Here is a 24,743-nt window from a genome sequence, read left to right as displayed (position 1 = left end):
GACCTAAGATGAGATCAAGAGTCAGATACTTAATCAACTGAACCACACAGGCACCACATGATAAGAAGTTTTTAAAAAAAATTCCACATACAAGAAGCTCAGAATCTGAAGAGAAATAAAACATATAAAAACACTATCAAGAAGTAGAAAGTAGGGTCACCTGGATGGCTCGGTGGGTTAAGCCTCTGCCTTCAGCTCAGGTCATGATCTCAGGGTTCAGGGATTGAGCCCTACATTGGGCTCTCTGCTCAGGAGGGAACCCCTCTCTCTCTGGCTGCCTCTCTGCCTACTTGTGATCTCTCTCTCTTTCTGTGTCAAGTAAACTGTCAAATAGATAAAATCTTTTTTTGGGGGGGTGCCTGGGTGGCTCAGTGGGTTAGGCCGCTGCCTTCGGCTCAGGTCATGATCTCAGGGTCCTGGGATCGAGTCCCGCATCGGGCTCTCTGCTCAGCAGGGAGCCTGCTTCCCTCTCTCTCTCTCTGCCTGCCTCTCTGTCTACTTGTGATCTCTCTCTGTCAAATAAATAAAATAAATAAAATCTTTAAAAAAAAAAATCTTTTTTTTTTTTAACATTTTATTTATTTATTTGAAGACAGAGATCACAAGTAGGCAGAGAGGCAGGAGAGAGAGAGAATGGAGGAAGCAGGCTCTCCACGAAACAGAGAGCCCGATGCGGGGCTCGATCCCAGGACCCTGGGATCATGACCTGAGCCAAAGGCAGAGGCTTTAACCCACTGAGCCACCCAGGCGCCCCTAGATAAAATCTTTTTTAAAAAAGTAGAAAGTATTAAGTAAATTAAGAGAAGTATAGATAAAATAGTAAGAATTCAAGAAAGTGAAAACCAAACGACTGAAAATGGGGTTCAGAGAAATCTTCAGCAAGAAGGCAACATTTTGGTGATCTAAAATTAAATTTCAATAAGTGGAAGTTAGAAATAAAAGAGAGCAAATCCATGGAGATGAAAATGTGAGGCAAATGTAGAGAACAGTACTTTTCTTAAACTGATGCACAGAATGAGCCTAAGGAGGAAAGGAATTATGTAGGAAAGCATGTCCACATATAAGACAATTTACTGTTGATCCTTTGAGAAACGAAATAGTGTTTCACATTTCTTGGCCTTACATACTTCTAAATAGTTCAATCCCTACATGTCTCTAACCAGGGGTAGGGATTCCAGAACTAACATGCAGAATGGTTTTCACTTCTCAGCTTTACCTCTAATGTGGGCCTGATTCTGCTCAATGATGTTTTCCAAAGGAGGGTCCATCAAAGTTTTCTTAGAGCTCTGTTGTATTTCCCCAGGAACTGTATTCAGACACAGGGATGCTGACACTGGTGTTGGCAATTGCAAAGTTCTGCTGGATCCATCCCATTTGCATGCAAATTTAGCTTCCATACCTAGGGTCTAGCTGCAGCCAGAGGTTTTGCCAAACTTGTTCAAGTTTTAGCACTATGAAGCTATCTTCCTGTGTTTCAAATAGGGTATTCAAAAATCCTCCTAATTTAAAATTGCTCAGAGATAGGTGACTTCAACCCTGTGACAAAACTTTGATAGCACCAGACTTGTAGAATGAAAAGTTCTAATAAACTGTATGAACATTTGTTTCTAAAAACAGTATTGTGCTGCTTGACTGGCTGTTTTGCATTTAGTTGACCTGTAAATGCAGCTTCTGAACTCTATTCCAGAAAGGGTTATTATTAAATTTTGCTTAATCCTTACCACGCCCCCACCCCCATCTGCCTGACCTCCAAGCAAATCTAATTTTTTAGCTACTTTTTTCTGGACTGTCTGGAAGTTTTCAGTCCTTCCACTTGTATTCATTGTGGTTGCAGTAGTTTCAGTGTTGCATCTATGAAGAAGGATGTAGCCCATTTCTGTGGAGTTATGTCCCTACAACCACACACACTGCCATGTATCCAAAATTCAGAGAGAGTCAGTCTTGTCGAACTTCAAAGTTAGTTGATCTGTAGTCTTTAATTGTGATCACTTGCTTTTTGCATTGTAAAAGATGCAGAACTGCATACAAGCAAAACATTAGGAGTAAGTATTTTAACTTCGTTAAAGGTCAGAGGGAAGCCATTGGGAGGCAGCAGCTCAGATCCCTGAGGTGCCATCTTAAAACTATCTGAATGAAGCTACTAAGTTTCATACTTCTTCTGCCAGTTATTAGAGGAAATCCTGAAGCTCCTGTCTCAACCAATCTAAGCTTATTTGCGTTGGCAACTTTGCAGCGTTTCTTCCAGTTTAGGTGATCTGGGGCAAAGTCACAACCTGTATAAACTTCAGTGTCCTCAAACAGGGGATACCTTTCATATAGTCAAAAAGGGTGGTGCTGGCCTGCAATGGATTCTCTGCTGCTCCTGGGGCTCTTCTTCCAAGTCCCACTGATTAGCATGGGTCCAGCACACACAGGTGGTAGAGAGACAACAAAGGGAGATAGTACTTGAAACAGGGACTCCCACTGTAGTGGACACAAGGACATTTGTATTTCCCGTAAGAAGTTTGTTTGTTTGTTTGTTTGTTTGTTTTTCTTTTAATATAAAACTACTTTTATTATTACAAAACAGAGCAAGCTTTGGTTATTTTATCTCAGAAATGGGAAGGAGAAGTAGGACACAGGATGAAGAAATTGTAGTTTTGATCCAAAAGAATTGTTTAAATTCTCTGCCTTTTCTACCTGTCCAGTGCTCCTTGGCTGTTTTCCAAGCGTCCTTTCTCAGGAAATGCAAAGTACAACTAAAAGTACAGCTAATTCCAGAACTTGAAAAGTAAAATAGTTCTTAACAGTCGTTAGGTTCCCCTTCCCCCATTTTGCAAAAAGCAGGACTGAAATAGACCAACTGGATTCGGCCTCTATACAGTTTTCACTGCATAATACTTGGGGTCTGGGTGGCATGGGAAGTCCGAGTCCGAATGGACTCCTCAGTACAGAGCTGGCTGTGCTTTTGCTAACACGTGGTTTACCGCCGGGCATTGTGTTATCACTGTGATGACTGAGACCATTTGCAGGCAGCTTTCTTGATTTCTCTCCTGTGACAAAGCAAAGCCCTGTTGTTACCTTTTTCCCACTAACTTGACCTGACTGACAGCCCCCTGCCCGGAAATGCATCCTGACATCTAATGTGGATCTTCTCACTTCCACCCCAGCCGCGGAACCCACAAACTAGCTTCCCTCTTCCGGTTCAGGGGCTGCTACTTTAGCAACAAATCATGAATGGCAGGTAGGTAGGAAAACCATCAGCGTCCGGAAGTATTTAACCTGAACTTTTATAATGGCAGTGAGAATGGGGGGAGTGGGGGGCAGCAGAGAGAAATTGTGGCAGGTGAGACAGAACTTGGAATATTTCTGACTTTGGGAAAGCAGGAGACAAATAACTTTTGGATGATTTAACTTTGCAATTAGAGATCTAGTCCCACCAAAAATAAGACTGCAAGGACCAGCGAGCTGGAATGGAAAACCAACCTGTAGTTTTAGATTCATTGTGTTTGCGCGAATAGCAGGAAATCTGCCTAGAGATAATAGTCCTATTCAAGAATTGGAAATAGGTTCAGGAAGGAGTCCTAGCTGAAGATCTAAATTTTGAATTTTGCTCAAAAAATGGTTGTAAGAGAGGTCATGTAATGCCAAAAGTCGTAAAAAAAAGAAGGAGGAGGAGGAGGAGGAGGAGGAGGAGGAGGATGAGGAGGAGATTGGACAGAATTGTGGGAAAGAACAATGTCATAGGATGGAAAGATTACTAAGAATGTCTTGTATCCTCTTTGGAGATGGTTTGTAAAGTGAAGGAAACAAAATTCAGGTAGGATTAGTATTAAATAGTGTAAAAAGAATAATACCTTCTCACTGATTGACTTGTTTCATTGTGAGTATAGCTATATTTAATATAATTATGTGTTTATAAGTATATAGGAGTATATGCCACACTATTTATAATTTCAAAATTGTATGTAAATACCTGAATATGTAATATACATTTTATATATGAGTATATTCATATGTAATAGTCTTTCAAAAAGAAATTATAGAGTGAAAATAATTTATTTCCATTTAAAAAATGAATTATTTGGTATAGCATTACCTCCAAATGATTTTTAAATAGTTATGTCTTTGAAGTAGTTTCATATATGTGAACATTCAACACCTGGGTCCTCCAAAGAGAATGTGATTCTTTATTTTTATTTATTTATTTATATCTTTGTTTTTTATTTTAAAAATTAAATTAATTTTTCCCCAGTGTTCCAAAATTCATTGTTTTTTGATTAATTTTTAAAAATTTTTTATAAACATATAACGTATTTTTATCCCCAGGGGTACAGGTCTGTGAATTGCCAGCTTTACACACTTCACAGCAGTCAACATAGCACATACCCTCCCCAATGTCCATAACCCCACCACCCTCTCCCGACCTCCTCCCCCCAGAAACCCTCAGTTTGTTTTGTGAGATTAAGAGTCTCTTATGGTTTGTCTCCCTCCTGATCCCATCTTCTTTCATTTATTCTTTTCCTCCCCCCTAAGTCCCCCATGTTGCATCTCTACTTCCTCATATCAGGGAGATCATATGATAGTTGTCTTTCTCCGATTGACTTATTTCACTAAGCATAATACCCTCTAGTTCCATCCGCATTGTCGCAAAAGCAAGATTTCATTTCTTTTGATGGCTGCATAGTATTCCATTATGTTTATATGTGTGTGTATATATATACACACACACACATACCATCTCTTCTTTATCCACTCATCTGTTGATGGACATCTAGGTTCTTTCCATAGTTTGGCTATTGTGGACATTGCTCTTATAAACATTCAGGTGCATGTGCCCCTTTGGATCACTGCATTTGTATCTTTAGGGTAAATACCCAGTAGTGCAATTGCTGGGTCATAGGGTAGCTCTATTTTCAGCTTTTTGAGGAACCTCCATGCTGTTTTCCAGAGTGGTTTCTCCAGCTTGCATTCCCACCAACAGTGTAGGAGGGTTTCCCTTTCTCCACATCCTCGCCAGCATCTGTCATTCTTTGACTTGTTCATTTTAGCCAGAGAATGTGATTCTTTAAAAAAAAAAAAAAAAGAAGTTTTATTGAACCAGATGTGCCAACTTAGCATACATTTGGAGCAGAGGAGTAGAGTTTTTATATATCCTTATTTCCATAACTATATTCACAATCAACAGTGTTTTATTATAAATTTCTGACAAAGAAGCTATTTTTTAAAACGTTTGCAGTAAAACTACTAAACAAAACATGTCTCATTATACGTGCAAGAGATAAAGTGTATCGTAGCATATATTGTTAGCAAATAAATTTCTCATGACATTTAGGGTATATAAAGATGATATATGTCATCTGAAGAAAATAATTCACTCAAACCATGATAATATGAGTTATCATTTTTCTAAATGAACCTAATCTGTAATAATCAACCCATGACCTCTGAAAAATACTTTTTATCTTTCTAAAATTATTCAAAGACTAAGTGGAAAATTTCTAACAAATAAGACACTGAACAGGGAACCAAACGACTGCTCAGATAATCTGTCCTCACTTGTATGACTGATATTTTCAAGCAGGAACATGCTAGTGCAGTTTTTGTTATCAGGCTGTGCTTACCTATTTAATAATTTCAAACCAAGTTTTTACTTTCTTTTAATACTTCCAGTTTGTAAAGGATGGTGAACTTGAGTTTGTCACGCTCAATTTATTGGTTTTCAATAGATACCTTTATCAGTTACTTGTATCAACATGCTTTCTTTTCACACTAGGACCCTGAGAGACAAATGCTGTTGTAGAGTGTCTGTGAATTAAAAATGGCTACCTGGAGTGTGTAGGTGGTACAGTCATTTGGGTGTCCAACTCTTTACAGTTCTGGTCATGATCTCAAGATGGTGGGACTGAGACCCATGTTGGGCTCCACACTTGGGGTAGAGTCTGCTTAAGATTCTCTCTTCCTCTTCCTCTGACTCCCTTCCCCCAAAATCAATAAATAAATCTTTTAAAAAATAAAAATCGTTACCCACTAATGCTACCATGATATCTAGGAGTTGCCTTGCTTTTAAGTCTCTCTACTTCTCTATCACATTTCTACCTAAAACATCAATCTCTTTCATCAGATGTGGTTGTCTCCTCCTTGATTAGATTATTTTGTATTATATTGGTTTATGGCCAGACAGGAAACATTCTTTAAAATTCCTATCAACCATATTTACTTTGTTGACCAAAACACACACACACAAATTAAATATTAAGAGATAATGTTGGATTATCCAGACGCTCTTTCCTATTTTTTTGACTATTTAAACTGTCAGATTATGAGAGAAGACTACTACTAGTCCTCACTATGTTCGCAGATCCATAAACATGTGCTTATGTTTCTAAGAGTTCTTGATTTACACAAGTTTTTGCTCTGATGTTTCACAATTTTTGGTCTCTTGACCTGTCTTGGGCTGTGAGCATTTATATACTCCTAACATTAGACATTTTGACTTATTGAATCTTCTGTTGTTTCTGATTTAAGAAGTTGCTGGTTGTGTTATTTGGTGGTATTTTGTCAGGAATTGCAGTGTTTAGCTTTACAAAGTAGACTTAATTAAGCAGTTTTATGCTTTTATGGCCTTTATTCACTCACATTGTATATTGGGGTATGAAACTATAGTATCTCATTATTTGAACTTGCTCGAAGTATTTTGCTCATCCCTTTACCATTAGCTTTTTTGAATATTGGTTTTTTAAACATATTTCTTTTATACAGTCTAAAGTTTGGGTTTGTGTGTATCTATGCATGTGTGCTTACCCACACATGCAGCATAGTTAGAAAATATTTTCTTTTAAAAAATGACTTAAGCCCAGGGGCAACTGGGTGGCTCAGTAGTTAGTCATTCAACTCTTGTTCTCAGCTCAGGTCCGAGTTCAAGCCCCACACTGGGCTCCACACTGGGCATGGAGCCTGCTTTAAAAAAAAAAAAAATTAACAAGTCTCTAGACAGCACAACCAATCCATTTTACATTTGCCAAATCATTTATAATGGAAAGAAAAACAGGTGCCATTAGAAATCCCAAGTAACATTAAAAGCAGACAATAATGTAATACTATTTCTCAAGAAAAAGAGAAGAAAGCATAGGCGAAGAATTATTAACACCAGCAAGATATTTCTGACCATGATCAAGAAACAGGGAGCAGATTTACCCTCTTTCCTTAACTGAAAAACTAGTCTAAATATGTGAAACAAATGTTCACACTTTGTACAACAAGCAGAAAAGGGCTGGATTCCTGGTAGAAGGAAAACAAATGAGATAACTGTTTAGAGTTTCTAGGCTGCAGTATGGGGAGAGAGAATCCAATTAGACAGTGGGCTCTTTAGGATGAAGAGACATAGTTGAGAAGTTTGAGATTCTGACCTGGCTAGAATTCACAGACAGAGTACCAGAGAGGAGAAAGCTATATGGAAACTACAAATGAAGGCAGAGAGAGAAAGAAAGAGAGAGATCTGCAAAGGGTTTCCCTCATGTCTTTAACTGAGCACTTAGTTCATGTGTGTGAGAACACTATCCAACACTGGTAAGGATCACTGGAAAGAACAATTAGAACAGTTTCTGGGATATGATTTTTCCATCCCTTCCCCTATGATCCTCTATGTGGTTTCTTATATTCCTCATATGAGTGAAACCATATAATAATTGTCTTCCTGTGATTGACTTAGTTCCTTCAACATAATACCCTCCAGTCATAATTTCCCTTTCTAATAGTAATTCCCTTTATCCATTTTTGCCATTGGAGTGCTGGTTTCAGAGAAGCCTCCAGTCTCAGGCTGATTTTACCTACTAAGGTAATACTCTTCTGAGTACTCCATCTGATGCCCAATCTATTACATTTTTTTTTTTTCTATTCTGGATGAAGGGAACATGAATTATTTCTGTCTTTGCATTCCAGAAACTGTTCTAATTCTTGATAGGGGTCCAGTTTATCTTTTGCATATAGCTGTCCAGTTTTCCCAGCATGGTTTGTTAAAAAGACTATCCTTTCCTTATCAAGTATTCTTGGCTCTCCTGTCAAATATTTAGTTGACTGTAAATGTGTGGGCTTATTTTTGAGCTCTTGATTCTATCCATTGAACCGTGTCTGTTTCTATGACAGTATCATTTTGATTACTATTGTTTTGTAATATACAGTAGTTTGAAATCAGGAAGTGTGATACCTCTAGCTTTGTTATTCTTTCTTAAGTTTGCTTTGGGTTTTCAGGGTCTTCTGTGACACCAGACAAATTCTGGAATTTTTTTTCTATTTCTATAAAAAATGTTGCCATTGGAATTTTGATAGGCATTGCATTGAATCTCTTGCATCTATTTGAGTAATATGGGCTTTTTATTGATACTAACTCTTTCAGTACATGAACAGAGGTTATCTTTTTATTTGTGACATCTTCAAACTCTTTCATCAATTTCCTGCCCTGGCTTTTGAAAACTGCCTTCTGGCAACAAACTAGAAAAATCCTGGCATGTACTTCTTTCATTTCCTTTCCCTCAGAGATCGTTGCCCTGTGCTGCCTGTTGCCCAGTATCTGAAAATACAAGTCATTAAATGTGGATGAAATACAGTTCCTCCTGGAAATGCGGGAAACCTTAATACTTTTCTTTCAAAGACCAGTTTCTAAATCAGATGATGCAGTGATCACCTCTAATTTTGGTAGATAGGTTTCTTACTTTCTCTTTCTCTACTTTTTATCATTGCTCTATATACATGAATTTATATTAATTCAATATTTTACTATCAATCACAGTCATTTTTGATGGATAGATTTTCCCAAATTTTTTTCAATAGAATCCTCTTCAAGCTGTTTTCTATGTCCTTTGGAAATGCTCCTACTAATCTCTAAGAGTTTTCTTGCCTCATGACACAACAGAAAGTTGTGACCATAGAGTCCCTTCCCCCTACCTGAAATCAGCTATTTTGTTTTCCTTTCAGTATATCTAATTTACTGTAGTTTCTCTTTTTTGTCTTTTTTTTCTTTTTTAAAAATATTTATTTGGATTTTCCTGGACCCAGATGATCCTGTTTCAGATGGAAAAGAAGTTTGTATGAATAATTATCTTCCTTAATTTTCTTTTACTGTAGTTTGTCTGGTATTTTTTTTTTAAATAAATGACACATATTTTGATCTGTTTTCCAATCATTTGTTTACTCTGGTTTGGGGTCCTCAGCCAGTTCTGCCTGTTCTGGGTATTATTGTTTTCACTTATATACACAGTGAAATTTGTGCTATCATCTTTCTCATGGGTATACTCAGGGTGTATACTATGGAAGGTTATTCGTGCTCTGATTGTTCTGAGTGGATTTTGGAGGATTCTAATTTGAAGGATTGGATCTTAGAATTTAGGTGGTCACCATTATTCTCTCGGGATTCCTTCTTTCTTTGTTAACTCTGGAATTACAATTTGTGGTTTTGTTGTTGTTTTGTACTATTTTGCATTGTTGCAGAGTGCTCTCAAGTATTGCCTCCAAAGTATTATACTTCCTACTTCTCATATTACTTGAAATACCATATATCACCCACCTCCTCACATTATATATTTACATGTTTTTTTGGGCTAAATAGATTTAGTTAAATTTTTTTTTGCCAAAAAATTGAATTTATGTCTTTTATATTATTTCTATTTTATTCAAGAGATTGGTATCACAAGTTATTATCATCATATATGTGGGATAGTTTGTTGGCAACATGATTTCTAAAATGTCATATGAAACCTAATTAGTAAACTGTATACCAATAGTGGTTAATCAAGCAGACTGATCAATTTTAATATTTAAAAACTGGAATTATTCCTTTTAGAGACACCTCAAGAAAACCCTGGATTTTTCTTTCTTTTTTTTATTTGTAAAACTAATGGGAGTATTAAAATCTCAGTATTGTTATGAAAGGTCAATGAGCTACTCATGCAAACTATATTGCCTAGTATTTAGTAAGTATTTAATAACTTTTAATAGATAGACTTATTTTCTTTATATGTAATTTCTACATTTGAACTTTGCAAATTCAATTTGCAGTCACATTTTTTACATTTTGTCTTTGTCTCAAAAGAATAGAATTAGAATATACTTCTTGACTTAGCATTTTTATTGAACTTATGACATTCAAATTCAGAGCATCCAAAACATACCATACAGTGCTACATATTTTTAAATTTTATTTTCTTTAAAAAAAGTCTGTGTTTATGTTTGTGTCCAAGAAATAAAATGCAGTTTTGTTTTCCAACAGATGATAGAGAATTTTGAAAATTAAAAGTAACTTTTTAAATAATACTGAATATATGTACTTTTGAAAGTATGGAAATTGAAAAAAGTAAAAACGGGATTGAAAATTCTTGATAATTCTATATTAAGATAACAGCTGTTAACCTCTTAATAGTTTCCAATTTATTTTACAGACATCACTGTCTTGTAACACCATAGCTAAACGTTTACTCACAAATACAATTTTTGGTTTTGAATAGATTTTTAGAAGTATAATTGCTGAGTCAAAGGGAATACATGCATTTTATGCTATTGATAGGTCTTCCGAAATTGACATTTAAAAATATTTTAAAATATTGTGTCCATTGGTGTATGATTAGATTCTAATCCTTTGTATTTTTGTCAATTTTCAAAATTCAGATGAAAATCTTACAAACATAAGGCAGTTTTATCTACAAAACCATTACCAGATAACAGAATTTCACTTATAATGCTCTGGTTTAAAATTGTTATGTATTTTTTTGTTGAAAAATGTTATAAATGATGGATCTATAAATACATTTTTAACCTCCAAATGCAAATTAGAAAATGACCCTATTATAAAAGTGGCATCATGTATCAAAAAATGATTGATTTGATATAACGTGTGATATACAATAGTAACGTTCTTTTTATTTCTGATTATACGGGCGATTATACTTCCCCACAGCCTTGAAGTCAGGAGTGGTAAGGTGACTAGTAGTTATGACTAGTGCACTATAAGTAGACCATCAGCTCTCCAGATGAAAAATAAAAATAAAATAAAATTATTCTAGTACATGATAAAAGACAAAAAAGATAAATCCTAGATATATTAAAAATCTATCCATTAAAAAAAAATTAAGGAGATTGTCCATATGACATCAAAATTGGGAAGAATTTTCAAAACATTATACCAAAAAAAGTCTTATGTATGAAATAAATTTGAAATAAAAAAACTCTCCACTGCAAAAGTCAGACCAAGAAAAGGAAAATTGTGAGAATTCACAATGCCTGGCTAGATCAGATTTAATAAACACATGCCTCCCTGGGTGAAACTAGTTGAAAAGCAAAGGAGTGTCTGGAAAACTGGACCTCCTTTGCAGTTTCTGGGCTGAAAACAGCCAGATCCTTTTTGCGGCTCAGTTCGCTCATCCAGGGAGTAAATGCTTAAACTTCAGAAACATTTATCTTCTGTGGTCAGTACTCCACACACTTCTTGCCTGAGCACACGTCAGGATCACAGCTTGTTCTGAGGTTCCTCCCTATGCCACTGTCCTGATTATTATAGCTTCACATTCCTTCTTGTTTTTCTTATTCCCTGATGTACTGACAACATTCACAATAAAAGTAGAGGGAGTTTAGCTTGGGACATTTTGCCCCTAGTGTGTCGTGTCCCCACGCCCTCTCCTTTCTCCTACTGAGGTGACTGGAGTAATCGTTTCATTCTCCACCTCAGGGTTGGCCAAACCCAATAGAAGATATAATACTGGGGAAGATACCTAAATATTTTCATCATAAACAAAGATAAATGTATATGTGTGCATCTCTACACATATATTTAAAACTTCTACAAGTCAACAAGAAAAATAAAAATAACCCTAGAGAAAAATATGGCTAAAGGAAATGAACAGTAATTCTTATATTTTCTTTGAGAATTTTTCCATTCTTCCCCTTTGTTAACCCTTTTTCCCAATTCCTAATAGTCTTTCTTATAATTTATAATTTCTTATAATAGTCTTTCTTATAATTTCTTATAATTTATAATTTATAATTTATATAATTTATAATTTCTTTATAATTTATAATTTATAAGGATTCATAAATTAATTCTTGCGAAGAGACATTGTTTGATTGCTATGTCCTAGACATCATTTAAGAAGCCATTTTCACTTCCTGAAGTTCTTTATTCGTATAAATACTTCATCCTAACACTGAGGTCAGGGAGACCCAGTACCCAGCTAGACGTGGTACAGTTTCCAGATTATCCTTGATTTTAGACAAAATATGATTCAACTAGTCTTTTGATTTTTTATATGTTTTTATATGTTTATAGTTTTTAAACAAATGATCAGTAATCTAAATAAATCAATGATTAGAAGATAACACACAATGTAGAAGTGTAGAATGGGGAAAAAAATAGATCTCCACTAATCTTGCTGATGCTCATTTTGCTATTTTGCAATTCATGAATTATTTTAACCAGCCAAACTTCTAGTTAGTAAATCAAGCAAGGCCATGTAGATATGTCACTCTAGGATTTACTCTGATTTAACAAGAATTACTGAAAAGTAACCAAACCAACTGTAACTCAAGTTCTCAAAGATATGTTTGGACTTAGCCCAAAAGTTTAACTTCCTTTATGACTTCTCTTTCTTTGACCCAGGTTCCCTCCCAGGTGCTTTTTCCGGTGCACTTACTCCAAGATCAATATTAGGCCCAACCTTCTAGTTTCTTCCATTTTCATTACATTATAGTACGAGGAGGTAGAAGTTACCTTAATGTTTGCCTTTCTCTCTAATTTTTGTGCTGTTTCTCATCAAAGGACTTTTTTTTTTTTTTTGGCATTATTATTGTCAATGTTCATTTGTTCAGAAAAAACTAAGATTTGCTTTTCATTTTTATTTACTCCACATCAATATAAAGCAGTACATTGATCGTATGTTAAGATACTAATAATCTGTGAAAATCATATGTGTGAAATTGGAAACAACTTTAGTAAACAGGTGAAGGGTGACTTGTTATAAAGGCCTGGCTTTTGATACCTATAAAGAAATACTTACATCCAAAGTTAATTGTCAGTAATTCTGTGCCCCTTTTCCCCAGGATAGAATGTTTAAATTTTATCAAATGAAGCACATTTTTGAAATACTTGATAAAATGAGATGCCTGCGAAAACGTTCCACAGTGTCATTCTTGGGAGTTCTTGTCATTTTCCTTCTCTTTATGAACTTGTACATTGAAGACAGCTATGTTCTGGTAAGTTTTGGGGATTATTTTTGTTGTTGCTGTTACAAATAAGGTCTAAATCAAATTAAGCTTAGTCCAATTTTAACCAAACTTCAATCCCAGGCTGCTGAAATAGTCTTAGTTTGAGCAAAACTCTAACATGTATACTTTCTATCTAGCTACTTTTTGTATTAATTCTAGAATACCAGCATTACAATTATTTTGATTTATGTTGCAATATTTTCTTTAATGCTGCATATAGTAGCTCAGGGATGTATATTTGGCTATAAGTAAATTAGCTATCATCACTATGCTGAATTAATTTTATGTATAGCCATAATAATTTTTGAGCTTTAAGTTGAAATATGTAGAATTTTTAAAAATTGCTTAAAGATATCAGTCCTTACTTTCTCAATTTTTTATATATCATCAAAGTTTTTAAAATCTTATTTTTTAATTAATGGTACTAATTATGCTATTTTGTTAAGAAATAATATTTTATTATAATGTATGACACTTCACTTGATTTTGAATAGTCATAAATGACCACCATGTTATGTATTTATATTCAGTGAAAAGTAGTATAGAACCTCAAGAACTAGAGATAATGATGTGAAAACTATTCAGTAGTTTAAAAAGGTTAAATTAGTATATAATATGCAAATGAATTTTTAAGTAAATTCTAGAAACACACAAAAGGACTTACTCTGGCTAATTTTGAGATCTCAATTTGTTCTTTATTTGCTAACACTGTATCACACCAGTTCATGTCTGATGAGAATAACATGGACATTTTTTTTTTAATTCAATTTCTGAATTGAGTTTAAGATATCTGGAAAAATCCCAATCTTGATGTTATTACTCTTGTTCACATATTTCGGAAAATCAAAATCTTTGGACACAGAGAGGACTGAAAAATACTTTCCACCATGCAAGCATGCTGAAAGTTTCAATGACTATCTTAGCAAGAGAAAAATCTGCCAAAAACCACAAAAAGCATTTCCCAGTAAAATGTTTTATTTCACTAATTGAACATGATCTTACCTACGCATTATTTGCCATGTACTATTCTATAACAATAAGCCAACCATTTGATCTTAGTTGGGACAGATCCTCTCAGGAGGTCTTCTGTAAAGAATCTTGCTTCTGTTAGCATTGTTCTTTGATGACAAAATTCTGCCAGATTCTAGATCTTGACTATGCCTATGCCTTTTACATTCATACATGTTTCTTGATCTTGTGGTTCTTTCATTCTGTTTTCCATAGACAATTCACAATGGCTAAAATCTCCACAGATGAAGAGAATTTGACTAGGCATGATGTAGGCAAACATAGCAAACTGGAGAAACTTACTAATGGCATGCACTTTGACCTTTCTTTAAACCTGATTATTAGGTTTATGAGACTTAACGACAATATAACAAGGCCCATGTGATCCCCCTATTTTTTTCTGGATGAAATTAAAGGTCATAAATTAACAAGGAGAGCCTTTGATAAATGATTTAATTTTGTAATAAAAATTTATCTCTTGCATCTGTGTTTACTGGCAGCAGTAAATCACATCTTGTAAATCAAACACATGGCATTGGCAGGATGTTTATTGTATTCAATGACTTGCTACATTTGTGAGACACTTTTAAACACAATTTCAGTGTTTCATTTTAAACAGACAAAAGACCATCGTATGCAGCAAACATCCTTATATCTTGTTGATATAGAACCTCTTCAAATTCATTATAAAATGTATAAAAAGTAATAGAGTGTATATCTGTAGGAGGATCAGATACTTTTGCCCTGTCTTATGGATTTTTGCACATTTCTATCCAAGCTTCAGTCCTACGTATCTAATGTAAAAGGTGTGATTTAATGAAGCAATGCTTAATAAAGCGTACTTTCTTAGTGAAATGTTCTCTGGCTAGATTACATATATATTTAACCAAATTTACAAATCAGCCCAAGAGTAGAGGAGATTTTACTCCTTCGTTTTAAAATTTATAATTATTTTTAAATACTTATATTATTTATATTTTATGTATAGCCATAATAATTTTTGAGCTTTAATTTGAAATATGTAGAATTTTTTAAAATTGCTTAAAGATATCAGTCCTTACTTTCTCAATTTTTTATATTAAGTTGGAAAATAGTCTTAGTTTGGAATTCTTATATTAAGTTGGAAAAAATGAGTTAAAATGATGGTTAAACACAATCACTCCCCTTACTGAAAATTTATTTTTTAAAATATTTTATTTATTTATTTGACAGAGAGAGATCACAAGTAGGCAGAGAGTCAGGCAGAGAGAGAGGGGGGAGGGAAGCAGGCTCCCTGCTGAACAGAGAGCCCCATGAAGGCTGATCCCAGGACCCTGAGATCATGACCTGAGCCAAAAGCAGAGGCTTAACTCACTGAGCCACCCAGGCACCCCTCCTTAATGAAAATTTAATGACAGTATTTTTATTAGTTTAGTTTCTCACTATTTACTAGATGATTATTTTTAACCTAAATGTATTCAGAGCTAAATTTTATCCCAAGGCTTAATATGTATAAAGACTTAAAACATTTAAATAATTAATGTAAAACTACATTAAAATTGTTTTTCTAAAAATGTTTAATAGCCACGGAAAGCCAGCCACCTACTAGTATATAATGTAGCTTCTTTGTAACCTTTGTCTCTTTTGACCCTTTTATCTGTGTTTATTTCAGTTTTCACAAAATTATATCATTTAGTTTTTTTTTTCTTGACTCCAGAATGCCACAATGTGTACTATTGCTAAAACATAAACATTAGTTGATCTTTCTTTTCCTGCCTTCCTTATTTCAGGGGGAAATAACAGTTATAATTCAGAGAAATCAGATAAACAATTACAAGTAAAAGATCTCTGGAGTTACTTAGCACATTCTGTTCTGCTGTTTTTGCTAGAAAATCCATTTGTGGTCTGAAATCCTTGGCATATAGCAGTTTAATGTATGCTTACATGTCCGGGACATATGTGCCTTTCATTGGGAAAGGAAGCCAAGCTCAGTGTAAGAGACAAATGCTATTACAAGGCAAACTAAGTAGGAGAGACGCTACATGCCCAATCAACTTAGCCTCTGGGCTGTGAGCATCTTCAAAGTAGCCACAAGGGTATACACTTAGTCTGCAGCTAGTCCATTGAATTGCATTCCTATCCAGAAAATGATTGTCATAAAGCTTTGTCTTATTACTGAGAAATACATGCCAGCATAGCAGCTACAGAAAGAAGGTATCCAGGGAGAGCCTAACTGTTCAGGTAGATGCCTCTGGAAAGCAGCCAACAAGGCTGACTCAGGTGAAAGCTGCATTATTTATTTATGCTGAAAAGTGTAAAGAAGCTTGTTCTTGAGAATTTAATAAAGTGCTTTCATGTAAGTTCCATTTCATTTTATTTTCTGTTATGTCCTTCAATCAGGATGAATGTACTCTATCTTCAGAAAAGGTCTGGATTTTTACACATTCAAAATAGAATTCTTAAAGAAATATCCAAGATCCTGCACTTCCTTTGGAATGTAACATCACATAAGAGCAGAATGGCAAAATGAACTCAGAATTGTGACTACTGTGATTTTTATAGATATTTCTTCTAGATCCTATTGATAATGGACCCTATTACATCACTATTAAAGAAATTGGTACTGAGCTGAGGCCTTAGTTACTTTTTATTAGTCCTAAATTTATTTTAAAACTCTAATAATGTTTTATAAGTTTTCAGAAAGACAAAGATGAACATATTTATGTGTAAAGAAATTACAATAATCAGAACTCAATAGATATGCAATTAGTATATTTATAAGAAGTAGAGAATTCAAGATATAACTCTAAATATTTTGAAAGTCTACAACTGATAGATGGCAAATATGTTATAAATATTGTAAAACACTAACCTCTTTTTCTCAATTAAGACAATATAAAATGTAGAAATATAGTAAAGACCAAGTATAGGTTTATAAACATAATTGAATATACAAAAGAGATATTCAGAAAGGATTTTGAGTTAGCAAAGACCAGATTGAAGCTCTTCCCAGTCATGATTTACTATTCTTAATTTTTATTCTAAGACAATTCCAGTCTGGCCATTGATTTAAAGTTTTGAGTCAGTCTTTTTCTCTATTGACATTTGAACATGATACAAAGTATTGAATATTCCAAATGAGGTAAGGTCTGTATTTGAATCCTTTCTAATTTTTTATAACAGGGGTATAATTAAAGTTTTATTGACTACAGTCAGATAATATGAGGACCAAATTGGTTCAAATGCATTTACTTTCTTTATAGTCTTAACTGCTTGCACATGCCTGACCTGCCATTGTATATGGAATAGTAGATATAGATCCATATAACATCACACAGTACAGTAGACACTTGCCCAAAACAACAGAATTCTTTCTAAATAGGTTATCTTTGAATATATTCTACCTGTGGTAGTAAACCTTATACAAAGACCAAGCAAGTCGATATTTTGATAATAATTTATAACCGATAAAGACTTGATCAAATCATGATTAGATAATCAAAATCTACTATTGAACTTATACTAAAGAGAGAAAAAGGGACCAATTAATAATTAACAGGATATATTTTAAGCTAAATATGAATCTTTTTAATATAAACCTTCTCTTTTTTTTAATTTAATTTTATTTTTTTCAATGTTCCAAAATTCATTGTCTATGCACCACACCCAGTGCTCTATGCAATACGTGTCCTCTATAATACCCACCACCAGGCTCACCCAACCCCCCCAACCCCTCCCCTCCAAAACCCTCAGTATGTTTCTCAGAGCCCACAGTCTCTCATGGTTTGTCTCCCTCTCTGATTTCTCCCATCTCACTTCTCCTCTCCATCTCCCAATGTCCTCTGTGTTATTCCTATGCTCCACAAGTAAGTGAAACCATATGATACCTGACTTTCTCTGCTTGACTTATTTCACTCAGCATAAACCTTCTCAAAGATCTAATATGTCCATTACCAATTAATATAAGAGGGATCATAAACATAAAAGGACCAGACTTCAACTCCAACAGAATACCACACACAAACATACACGTACGCATGCATGCATGCACATGTACACACACACACACACACACACACACACACCAAGCAAACAATCATGGGAAAAACTAGTGCAAGTTCTGAAGACATTTCCTTAACTTGGTACAAATGTGTATGAAGATATCTTGAGGACAGTTGAAAGAACACTGACATCACAAGGACCACGGCTATCTCTTCTCAACAGTCTTTGATTATAGTGGCCATTGATAAGTGACTGACTAAAACTTCTTGATTAATAAATTCCCCAGAAATAATTATATAGAAATAATGTCTGGTATTATTGAACAATGCTTAAAGAAAATGAAATAGCTTAATACGACTCAAATATGGGAAACTTAGTGAGAATTAGCTTTACATGATACAAGCAGATTATTGTGAAATTTTAAGATCATTGAATTATTGTAAAGATTTTGAATTTTAACATAAAGGCAGTAGGAGTTTTCATGTGGGAATTTTTTGTCTAGAAAATGCCATTATTAGTGTATATTGTGGAAAAGCAAATGGAAGAGAAGTATGAAGAGCACAATAGAGTAGGAGAGTCTGGAGTAGCGACTATAGGTGGGAATTCAGGTGAGAGATGGGGTCCTGTAGCTTGTGGCGCCAGTAGTTGAGATTTAGATAATACCCATGTTACATATCAACAACATATGTTTGTTGTGTAAGGAGAAATTTTATTTAATCATGACATCTATTATTTGTTTATTTTCTCTGCCTCCTTCTTGGCATTCAGGAAGGAGACAAACAACTTATAAGGGAAACATCCACACACCAGCTGAATTCAGAACGTTATGTGCATACTTTCAAAGATTTATCTAATTTCTCAGGAGCCATCAATGTCACCTATCGCTACTTAGCTGCCACGCCTTTACAAAGAAAGCGTAAGTATCCCTACACTTTCAAATCAAGAACACATAAAGTATTTTTATTTTAAAATAATGACAACCAGCTTCATCTGTATCGCAATAAAACTTCTGGACATTACTAATATATATTATTTGGGAAGTAATTCAGTGTTTCTTCACAAATTACAATTACTGATCCAACTCCATTAATAGTCAAAAAAAGGAAACTTTTAAAATGCTTAATTGTAATATAAACTTTCAAACAGTTTGCTGTAGGACCATGTAGAAAGACTGAAAAAAATCAATTTATTTGAACTTTTAAAACTTCCCTTTTAAAAACAACCATTCTCATACCGATACCATTTCCAACTCTAATGCTTTGGTTTTTAATGACTTGCCACTGCTTTTGAAGTAGTGAGAGTCATTGTTTTAGTTTACCAAGGTGCTATAACCAATTACCACAAACTAGGTAGTTTAAAACAATGGATATTTATTCTCTCATATTTCTGGAGACCAGACGTTCAAAATCAAGGTGCTGGCAGAGCCACTCACCTGAAAGTTATAGGGGAGACTCTTTCCTCGACTCTTTTTTTTTTTTTTAAAGATTTTATTTATTTATTTGTCATAGAGAGAGAAGCGAGAGTGAGCACAGGCAGATAGAGTGGCAGGCAGAGGTAGAGGGAGAAGCAGGCTCCCTGCCAAGCAAGGAGCCCGATGTGGGACTCGATCCCAGGACGCCGGGATCATGACCTGAGCCGAAGGCAGCTGCTTAACCAACTGAGCCACCAAGGCATCCCTCTTTCCTCGACTCTTTCAGCTTTTGGTCACCCTTGGCATTCCTTAGTTTGTGGGGGCATAACTGTCAGCCTCTGTTACCATAGGGTCTTCTTCCCTTGGTCTCTGTGTCTCTCTGTGTTCTCTCCTCCTCTTCAGGTATGACCAGTCATTGCATTTGGAGCCCACTCTAAATTCAATATGATTTATCTCAAGATCCTTAAATAATTATATCTGCAAAGACTTTATTTTCAAATAAGGTCACATTCTGAGGTTCCAGGTAGACCTCAATTTTTGGAGAAAACTAGTCAACTCACTATCAGTAGATTGGATCTGAGACGTAACATACACACACTTAATGGATTTCAAGACATCATAGACTGTCTATGACATCATAGACTATCTAATTAATGTGCCACTAAGAGACCATAACCATTATCAGTTTTAATTGTAAGATGCCATTAATTGTAATATTCAACCTGATTTTAAAATGTTTTTGTGTGAAAAATATGATTCATGAAATCAATGAAACCCAGTGGTATCATGAATTTCTTAATAGGTCTGTGGGGACCACAGAAATGGAGTTCCCCATTAAGAAGTGTTTATACAAGTGAGTCTGTGATCACCAAGTGGAGGAAATTGTAACTTAACTGAATTCGGGCTTCTTTAGGTCTATCTCCCATTCATTCCTTCATCTCAAATGTCTATTGCTCTTAAGCTTTCTTCTAACTGCTTAAGATTGCCAATGTTTATTTTTATCTCCATCTGTTACACTACCTTTGTGCAAACATTACTGATTCTCCCTTTCCATCCTAAGTTTACTAAAGTGTATTGGCACATATGCCACTGCTTTATACAAAGAAGTGATATAAAACACAGGGTAAACGCAGGGCACTCTGGATGTTGGCTCCACACTACTCACTGGGTGTTACACTTTGCACGAGTGACTGCATCTCCCTGTGATTGAGTTTCCTTTCCTTATCTGCCAAGCAGAAACGATGACGAGTGCAAAACTATCCCAAAAGACGATTAGAAATATTCAAGATACATATTACGGGCAAAAGGCATAGATTGCTGTCTTTCATGTAGGAAGTATTCTCATGGTATTGGCTATTCTAGGGCATTAGTAAAGGCTGGAATCTTGAGTCGAATGGTACCAGAGAACATATTCATTTTTCAAAAGAAGTTAGGGTCGTAAATCCAGGTATTTGAACAAAATGTGTAAATCTCTACCTCTCTGACAGCCTAGTGAGAAAGATTATTCTTGGAAAGGGCTTTTTCAGTATTGCATAAGTCACAAGTAGGTGTCTGTATTAAGACAGTGATCTTGGTAAATGTAAACATTTTCCTATTTTCAAGTAATAGTTAGGAAATTTTATTCAGTTCTGAATCATGGTGAGAATCAGAGCTTTATAAAGTGAAAATATTTCAAAGAAGAGACATCTACACTTCTTAGATGTAAACTGCCATTTCATAAGGCTTTATTTTATTCCCTACAAATATCCAGTTTCTAATTTTAGATTTTAGGTGTCTAAATAAAAATTTCCTCACAGAAAATTGCTCTAAAATGTGTTTCAAAATAAGGAAAACAGTGATATTTATGTATTAGAAAATGTACTAATCATTCAAATAATAATGCAGTCTTTAAAAATTGTTTATAATTTTGTTTACATTCTAATTAACATTCTAGTAAATTTCAAAATAAAATTGTGAAGTCCAATTATTAATTTTTTAGTGCAAGATAATGACAGTGATCAAAAAGAAATGAAAATGTAACATGTTTTCTATGAAAAATTTAAAGATAATTAAAAGACCGAGTTATGCTTAATTTTCTTTTTTATCATTTGAGACTGATTTGTTCAGCCTTAACATCCTTCTCCTTTTGCATTTTTTAATAGTGTGGATATTACCCAAACATCTATCTTCTCTAATGGCCATTTATGAGCACATTAAGCTGCAAAACACCTTAAATAATATTTTTTTATTTCACAAACAAATGTTTACATCAATAAGGCTCATATGTCATTGGGCTTAAGATGAATTTTTTTCCAAAGAAAAACCAATTATGTATTAAGTACTATAGGCTTTATATATTTAGCATAAGACTTCACTCACAAAATATACGACATATATCATTTACTAGATATACCTAATATCATAGCAAACCCAAGGGGAAAAGATTTTTTTATATGTTATTCAAAACTTATTTCACATTTAATTTGTCTTCTTTCTGAATTCTTTTGTTCAGGGTTTCTTACAATTGGACTTTCCTCAGTGAAACGAAAAAAAGGAAACTATTTACTTGAGACGATCAAGTCAATTTTTGAGCAATCCAGCTACGAAGAGCTGAAGGAAATTTCAGTGGTGGTTCACCTGGCAGACTTTAATTCATCCTGGCGTGATGTCATGGTCCAGGATATTACACAGAAATTTGCCCACCATATTATTGCAGGAAGATTAATAGTTATACATGCTCCAGAGGAATATTACCCAATCCTGGATGGCCTTAAAAGAAATTACAATGATCCAGAAGACAGAGTCAGATTTCGTTCTAAGCAAAATGTAGATTATGCCTTTCTACTTAATTTTTGTGCCAATACTTCAGACTATTATGTAATGCTCGAAGATGACGTTCGATGTTCAAAAAATTTCTTAACTGCCATCAAGAAAGTCATTACATCCCTAGAAGGAACCTACTGGGTAACTCTTGAGTTCTCTAAGCTTGGCTACATCGGAAAACTTTATCATTCTCATGATCTCCCACGTTTGGCACACTTTTTATTAATGTTTTATCAAGAAATGCCTTGTGATTGGCTATTGACTCATTTTCGGGGTCTTTTAGCTCAGAAAAATGTGATCCGTTTTAAACCATCTCTCTTTCAGCACATGGGTTATTATTCATCGTATAAAGGGACTGAGAATAAGCTGAAGGATGATGATTTTGAAGAAGAGTCATTTGACATCCCTGATAACCCTCCTGCAAATCTCTACACCAATATGAATGTTTTCGAAAATTATGAAGCAAGCAAGGCTTATAGTAGTGTTGATGAGTACTTTTGGGGGAAACCACCTTCAGTAGGAGATGTCTTTGTGATTATATTTGAGAATCCAATTTTAATTAAAAAAATTAAAGTGAGTACTGGAACAGAAGATCGGCAAAATGACATTTTACATCATGGAGCCCTAGATGTTGGGGAAAATGTTGTAGATTTCAAACAAAGTAGACACTGTGTTACTTACTTAAGACTAGGGGAATTCAAAAATGGAAACTTTGAAATGTCAGAGGTGAATCAAAAAATTCCATTTGACATAAATTGTATAAGGATATATGTTACCAAAACACAAAAAGAATGGCTGATTATTAGGAGCATTAGCATTTGGACTTTTTAACCAATTAAATCGATATGTCCAGCTATCAAAGCAGGCTTTCCTGTTTCCTTATTTGCTACCTTCCCTTTTACTATTGTTTGTTGGAGGGAAAGCAATGGATGGGATATTTTCAAGGAAAAGTCTAATCATTTTGGCAGTTTTGATTCTCATATTGTCAGCATAATTTTATTCTAATCCACACTTGTATTTATTTTAACTCCTAAAGTTTATGGTTAATGCTACTTTTATTTATATTTTTAATGTGTTGATGTTAGTACCAAAATTTTAATTAAATGTCAAAAATACGACATGAAAGATTTAAAGTGAGAAAATTTAGTTTGCTGGATGGTGAGTCTTGAAAAACAGTTGCCAACTGTGTGCACTTCCTCAAGAATGAAAACATTCATTATATCATCAGATAGCTTTTATTAAGCATCTATGTGAATATGCAGTTGGTTAGAATGATAATCTTTTTTTTTATTGTAAACATAGATTTTCATAGACTTCTGTACATCTACAATGAATACCTCCTCATAGAAGTGATGTCTTTACAACAGAATTTTGTGCATAGGTGGAGTGATGGAAAGAAAAAAAAAATGACTTAAAATATTTCTTCCCTGATCATTTATACAAAAAGGGGCATTGTTCATTGTATAGAAACACTTAACTGAGCACCTATTGTTAATAAATTTTCTGTGGGAAGCAGTCTTTTTCTAGATTCCCTTTTGCAAAAAGAATAGTTATGCTCAATATTTTCAAGTTATATTGGGTACCTACATTTAATAGAAGAAATTAGAGAAGGCCTATATTTAGTTCATTCTTACAAACATTTTCAGTAAATGCAGAAAATTTTTGAAATTGATTTTATATGTTTTGTATTAAAATTCATATAATTGAAATTGTAATCTATCATATACTTTTTTTGAAGTTTAAATGGACATCTTGTAAAGGAGAAAAGTAGGAAACATAGAAATCAGTTGACTTTTCTATATTCAGAGCTAGTTCCTAGTAAAGCCAAAGTGAGCGATCAGATGTTCTGATATCCAGATAGCACCCTTTCCCTTACGTAGAGATTACTCCTCACATAAATGATGCTTTCTGTTCACCTCTACCTAAGTCTCATATAGTAAGTTATGCTATCTTGAAATGGCTAGTATGATTCTTCCATAAGTCATATTATCATTCTGTGGAGTAAGTCTAAAGTGTCTGAAATGATACTTTTGTATATGCACCCACATGGTGAGTAAATTTGACTAACTCTTACTAAAAGGAACTGGACAATTGTGCCTAAACCATGTGTCCTATTAAAGCATTTCAGGACACCTTAGTGCATCCTAAAGACACTGGTTGTCCAGAATGCCCTGAGCTTATCTGATCCTTTCTATCTTTTGACAAACAGCAGAGATGAAAGGGTTGACTATGACGATATGAAAAGTACTTCGTGCATGTTTATGGAAAGTTTCAAATGCATATGTTTCTATAGATTGGAAAGTATTTATTCACG

General features: G+C 34.4%; 1 protein-coding gene across 5 annotated transcripts in view; it reads left to right on the top strand.

The window, feature by feature from the left end:
* MGAT4C (MGAT4 family member C) overlaps positions 1 to 24,134 on the top strand; it is a 746,802-nt gene extending 722,668 nt beyond the window's left edge. For 3 of the 5 annotated variants that reach the window (XM_047743470.1, XM_047743471.1, XM_047743467.1), the window contains 3 exons: positions 13,063 to 13,215; positions 18,985 to 19,132; positions 22,119 to 24,134. In XM_047743470.1, coding sequence (XP_047599426.1) covers positions 13,069 to 13,215; positions 18,985 to 19,132; positions 22,119 to 23,260 — 1,437 coding nt within the window. In that variant the 5' untranslated portion in view covers positions 13,063 to 13,068 and the 3' untranslated portion in view covers positions 23,261 to 24,134. Of the gene's footprint in view, positions 1 to 2,893; positions 3,224 to 13,062; positions 13,216 to 18,984; positions 19,133 to 22,118 lie in introns of those variants that run through there. The other 2 variants (XM_047743468.1, XM_047743469.1) reach the window with 2 other exon arrangements.
* Positions 24,135 to 24,743: the final 609 nt, after the last annotated feature.

Source organism: Lutra lutra, chromosome 8 (assembly GCF_902655055.1).
Source record: "Lutra lutra chromosome 8, mLutLut1.2, whole genome shotgun sequence".
Classification (NCBI taxonomy): domain Eukaryota; kingdom Metazoa; phylum Chordata; class Mammalia; order Carnivora; family Mustelidae; genus Lutra; species Lutra lutra.
This window is presented reverse-complemented; position numbering and strand designations above follow the sequence as displayed.